Consider the following 6,122-nt stretch of genomic DNA (forward strand, 5'->3'; position numbering starts at 1 on the left):
CAGCGAGCTGGAGGAGGGGAAAGGGGGATGGGGGAGAAGCCGGGAGGGACCGCCCCGCCCCAGCCGCGCCCGCGCGCCCCCGGAGCAGGGCAAGCGAACAAACCATGTGGGCTCGCGGGCACCCTTTACCCTCACCTGCGAGTCGCTACACCCGGGCGGGCCAATCCGCGCGCCGGGCCGGGCCGCGAGCCGCCACTCCGCCACTCGCGCGCGGCGCGGCCAATGGGCGGGCCGGCCGGGGGTCAGGTGACGCCGCGGCAGCCGGCTCCCCATTGGCTGGGCGCGGGCTGCCTCCCGAGTTGGGTTATGTGCGGGGAGTGCGCGGTTGAGGGGATCAGTCCGAGGACGCGGCCGGGCGGGAGCGGAGGGGCCGGACTCGGAGCCGGGCTGGGCTGCGCTGCCCGGGAGGGGAGGAGGGGGGGGCGCGGCGCTTGGCAGCCCCCAGCCGGGCGCGCGTGGGGTTGTGTCTCGCCCGCCCGCGGTGCATGAACTCGTCCCCCCGCGCCCGGCCCATTGTTTCGGGGGGACCCTCCCTCGGGCGCCCGCCCCCATGACCATGCTGCTGGACGGCGGCCCGCAGTTCCCCGCCCTGGGCGTCGGGGGCTTCGGGGCCCCTCGCCACCCCGAGGGGCCCGGCCGCGACCCCGCCGCCGGGATGGGGCTCAGCCCCTTCGGGGACGCCTCGCACGCGGCGGCCTTTAAGCTCAGCCCGGCCGCCCACGAGCTCTCGTCCGGCCAGAGCTCGGCGTTCACCCCGCAGGGCTCGGGCTATGCCAACGCGCTGGGGCACCACCACCACCACCACCACCACCACCACGCCGGCCAGGTGCCCGCCTACGGGGGCGCGGCTGCCGCCTTCACCTCCACGCGGGACTTTCTCTTCCGCCAGCGGGGCTCCGGCCTGGGGGAGCCCGCCTCCGGCGGCGCCCAGCACGGCATCTTCGGCGGCTCCCCCGGCAGCCTGCACGGGCCGCCGGGCATCGCGGAGAGCCCGGGCTACCTGCTCTTCCCGGGGCTGCACGAGCAGAGCCCCAGCCACCCCTCCCCCGGCGGGCCCGTGGAGAACGGGCAGATGCACCTGGGGCTGCGGGGGGATCTCTTCGGCCGGCCGGACCCTTACCGGGCCGTCTCCAGCCCCCGCACGGACCCGTACGCCGGCGCCCAGTTCCACAACTACAACCCCATGAACATGAATATGGGCATGAACGTGGCGGCCCATCACCACCACGGCCCGGGGGCTTTCTTCCGCTACATGCGCCAGCCCATCAAGCAAGAGCTGTCCTGCAAGTGGGTCGAGGAGAGCCAGATCAACCGCCCCAAAAAGAGCTGCGACCGGACATTCAGCACCATGCACGAACTGGTCACCCATGTGACGATGGAGCATGTCGGGGGGCCGGAGCAGAACAACCACATCTGCTACTGGGAGGAATGTCCCAGGGAAGGCAAGTCCTTCAAGGCGAAATACAAACTGGTGAACCACATTCGGGTTCACACGGGGGAAAAGCCATTCCCTTGCCCGTTCCCAGGCTGCGGGAAAATCTTTGCCAGGTCCGAGAATCTGAAGATCCACAAAAGGACGCACACAGGTAAGGAGGGGGACGAAAAACGGGGCGCATGAATTATGAAACGGTGGGAATTAAACCCCCTCAAATCCAAATACTCCCCTCATCGATCCCACCGCGCCAGACCGAAAAGCGGGAGTGGGAATAAAATGCTACTTTCCCCAGTTTGGAGCTCAGTTACATTTTGTTCGCGGTTCTTTAAAACTTCGCACTCTGGGAGTTTGGGCAGTTTAACATCCGCATGTTCCACGCGCTTGTAAATTTCAGTCCAAGAAGAGCAATTACCTATTTCTTTATAGCCTCGCTAGACAGAAGATTTCGTCCGATTTTTGTTGGCTCGGTTTGGGGGTTTATATGAGGCAAAGAGAAATTGTTTTGTGTGGATTGCTTTACATACGATTTAGCTGTCTGCATACATTCGGTTAAGGAAACCATACAAATGCTAATTCAATCTAATTTTCGGTTACTTCCGTTCTTTTTTAGTCTTGATTGGCACATCTCCTAATTAAACCGGTGATACTTTTGTCAAAGTATTTTTATTTGGAGCTCTGTCTTCAATTCAGATCTCCACAGAAGTGAAGTAAAACTAGAAAAGGCAGGAAACCCACACATTTTCCTTCTTGTTGAGCACATCTTGTAAAACTGTCTGTTTGCTCCAGAATTTATCTAGATCCGCCCCCCTCGCCCGATTCTAACATCAAGTACTGGTAGTCTGCCTTTAACACTTCGCTTAGCACAACCGTTGCATTTGAAAGAGGCAAATTAAAAGTAACAAAGGACGGATTGAATTTAACTGTAACGTAACAAATCCTATTGTCTGATCCTTTTTGTGTGTGTATGTGTGTGTGCATACTACCTCCACCGAGGTGTTTGAAGGGTAAAGCTTGGGAAAGGAGGGTTGAAGGGAAATAAAACTTAAATAATTAAGGGAAGAAGAAATAAAAGTGTCGATGCTTGGTGTATTTCCACTGACATGGAAGGGAAACGGTTTGTGAGACTACGGACGAAAGCCAAGAGAGTGTCTGTCTTCCACTCGGCATCAAATTAATTGTTTTAAGCGAGTTGCCAACGTGATCGATCCGCTAGCGGGAATCAAAGTGAACCTTTCCTCTGTAGCGTCCTTTAACCCTTTCTGAATTTTGCAGGTGAAAAACCTTTTAAGTGTGAATTTGAAGGCTGTGATAGACGTTTTGCGAACAGTAGTGACAGAAAGAAGCACATGCATGTACACACTTCAGACAAGCCTTATATCTGTAAAGTGTGTGACAAGTCTTACACCCACCCCAGCTCTCTTAGGAAACACATGAAGGTAATTAACTCTTGATCGCTTTACTGTTACTAAATATCATCTCGGAGCCTGTTTTTCCTCCCTGTTAGCCTACATTTGAACGAGGATCGGTGCTGCTTTAGGATGACACAATTCACCCATTCTGAAAGATTTATGTTACAGCATTTTACATTCGTCTCCGATTGATACAAATTATCAGCAGAACTGTGTATTTTCGCTCTTCTCTCACAGTTCAGGCTGTAATTGATAGCTAGGCCCTTTCAGTAATAACAGTCGTTTGGGTAAATTGCATTGTTTATTTTCTTGTTCCCCAGACCGAATAGAAAAAAATGTTATACAGTTCTTCAGTGAGTGACGTGTAGCTACTAACGATTACTGGCGAAGAAATTATTGGCATGTTTTTAAAACTTTGACATCAACAACCCATGCTGAACATATTTAAACGATATGTCCCAGTCAATACCTGGCATCTCCACAATCAAAATCTGAGAACTAGCTGGCATAAATGGTCGGAAAAAATCTTTGCAGATTGTCAGTAACGAAGGGGGAGGGAGAAAACTTGCTTTAAAATTACAATATCTCAGCTGCATGGATAAGTTTTCCATTCCCCGAATAATTTATGATTTGTTGTCTGTATTATCACGTAGGAAGTGTAAATATTTACCTTACCTGCGCTGTTTGTAGTGTTCGAACTCTGCTGTTTTGACCGAGTATTATCAGTGTGACATTATATTTATCATGTTATACCTGTTCATTTTAGGTTCATGAATCGCAAGGGTCAGATTCCTCCCCCGCAGCCAGTTCCGGCTATGAATCGTCCACTCCGCCCGCTCTAAGTTCTGCAAACAGTAAAGACTCTACTAAAAGTCCTCCATCAGCAGTTCAAAGTAACACAAGCCACAACCCCGGACTTCCACCCAATTTTAACGAATGGTACGTCTAAGGACAAACCAAGCAACCTAACTATAGACTGGACCCAATGAATTCAAAGGAAAACCGAAAATCAATCACACGGAAATGGAGTTTTCAGGCAAACAACCGTACAGGGCTACATCCAGTTCATTGCAATTATCCAGGAAAGGGTTTTTAATTTTTTTGCAAGCTCCAGACGCTGGACTAGCTGTCCTTTTCTCAGGATTGGATTTTTTTTGTTTGGTTTTGGCATTTGCAGTAATTTCTTTGATTTTTTTCTCTTCCCTCTTCCAATCGCCTCCCCTTCTCCCTTCATTTGAACACTGTTTTTTATTTTTTTTTTTTCTTTTTTTTTTTTGGCTTTTTCTTCCTTCGGTGGGATGCTGACATGAGGATGAAAATTCTCCTTCGCCTTAGTGGTGATTGTTTAAACTCACATTCTTAAACCGTGCCAAAGTCCTGTTATGTCTTGAACCTCTCTCTCTCTCTTTCTTTCTCTCTCACTCTCTCTCGCTCTCTCTCTCAAAGCATTATACTTGTGAATGTATTCTCGTCTGATGGGTTCGTCCAGTATTTTTTCAAGATGAGGCTGTGGTGTTATTCTACCCAGATTGTGACCGTTTAGTAAAACAGTTGCCTTTTTGTAATAACTTTTTTTGTAAATACATATCCATGATGCCATATTTATCGTTTGTAATTTAATTATTGATACGAAGTGCCGGGAACTGAACAATATTTATGGGGGGAGGGAAGTGTTTTCTAACAAAACAAAACAAAAACCAACAAAAAACAAACAAAAAAATTACAAAACTCTGTACAGTTTTTGGTTATAACTGCTTTAGCATTAAAAGTTTATTGTTTTTGAAAGAACACAATCGAATAGTTTTTGAACCACTGTCTTGTATTTCCTTATTGCTTTGTGAACTACTTTCCACCCAGCCCTGGCAGAGGAACCACATATCAAGGTGTTTGTATCTCATCCCCATTCTTGATAGGAATTGTTTTCCCTATTGCAGGCTAGCAATCTACAGTGTTTCCTTCAATAGGGGAATGAGGGTCGTTGTTGTTTTTCCTTGTCCCCGCCCCCACATCTCAGTGGTTTGTTTTCACCTCGAGCTTCATATGTGTGTTACTGCACTTTCTGCGAGTGAATCAAATATTACTGATCTGTCCTGTGAGTGACCATGACGTGTCTCTATCTTGCACTTCAAAGAACAAGAGCTGCATTTAGGCCTCCCAGTGCTGCATATTTAACATCCGAAGGTAAATGCAATGAGTTTTATCTTTGTGTGGGGCTCCTTTTTACTCTATGCAGAAAGGCAGGCATATGTCTCCATAGATGGATGGATAGATATACACACCCATCTCTCTATCTCTGTATCTATATATATGCTTTTAAGAGGTTTAGCATGAATCTGAAACAGCTGGGGGGTGAGTAAAACAGCCAGTTCCATATGTTTACTTCAGATTAAAGTAAGTGCTTCTTAAAAGAATTACAGTTTATCCGAGTTACAGAAAGGGAAAAAAAATTTGTTTTGCTGTATATAACCCAATACACAGTTATCAACATTATGCTATATAGCCAATCATATGATGACTTCAGTAGTTTTTTAGAAACACTATAGAAATTCCTTGACAAATATATTTTTCAAACCTAATGAGTTGTAGAGAGATGCTGATGAATTGTTTCCATTAAAATCAGTAATATATGAAATACAATTGTTTATTTTGTAATAAAATTTCTAACCTGGATTTTAATTTTCTTTGGCCAAAGGAACATCCTAACTGAGCATATACACAATTCTAGAAAACTATTATCTGTTGGTTGGTAATTAAATGTTTCAAAAAATAACCAATATTTAGGAAGATTTATCAGTTTTCACTTTATACGTGGAATTTAGGATGGTATGTTTTTATATTTAATTTTTGGTTTTTAATTTTAGGTTAGCAATGAAGGCAGAGTGTGAACAGGGACTGTATTTAAGAAATGAATAGGAAATAAAAGCCAGGAAATGAGGACAAGATTGAGGAATTTTAGAGATAAATGTTAGCTTGATAAATTACTACCGAAAAAAAAAACCGAAACAACCTCTTCCCCCTCCAAAATATTTAAGATTTTTCATCTGTATCAGATGATCTCGGTTGATGTGAACAATTAATTCTTAAAATATATGCACAGACTGGAGTGGACTGCTGTTTCTAATATTCATTTTGCATTTGGACCATCCTGTGCTTTGGCTAACTTTCTCAAAGTTAAAATACAGCCCCACTCATTTTTAATTAATCAAAACAATTAAAGATGCCATCTTCCCGGAAGTTTTGGGATTGGGAATTAAAAACAGATTGTATTTTGTCTTCCT

The 6,122-nt window shown here is 46.8% G+C and overlaps 1 protein-coding gene across 1 annotated transcript; it reads left to right on the plus strand.

The window, feature by feature from the left end:
* Positions 1–550: 550 nt before the first annotated feature.
* ZIC3 (Zic family member 3) lies at positions 551–3,793 on the plus strand. Its single transcript, XM_024198739.2, has 3 exons — positions 551–1,586; positions 2,708–2,871; positions 3,611–3,793. Exons 1-3 carry the CDS (start codon positions 551–553, stop codon positions 3,791–3,793), a joined length of 1,383 nt encoding a protein of 460 aa, XP_024054507.2.
* The last annotated feature ends 2,329 nt before the right edge of the window (positions 3,794–6,122 follow it).

Source organism: Terrapene carolina, unplaced genomic scaffold (assembly GCF_002925995.2).
Source record: "Terrapene carolina triunguis isolate 2854851 unplaced genomic scaffold, T_m_triunguis-2.0 Scaffold131, whole genome shotgun sequence".
In the NCBI taxonomy this organism is placed as follows: Eukaryota; Metazoa; Chordata; order Testudines; family Emydidae; genus Terrapene; species Terrapene triunguis.

Coding starts and splice junctions, on each gene's coding strand:
- ZIC3 (XM_024198739.2), top strand. CDS start 551: ATGACCATGCTGCTGGACGGCGGCCCGCAGTTCCCCGCCCTGGGCGTC. Junction 1,587..2,707: donor CCACAAAAGGACGCACACAG/GTAAGGAGGGGG, acceptor TGAATTTTGCAG/GTGAAAAACCTTTTAAGTGT. Junction 2,872..3,610: donor CTCTTAGGAAACACATGAAG/GTAATTAACTCT, acceptor TGTTCATTTTAG/GTTCATGAATCGCAAGGGTC.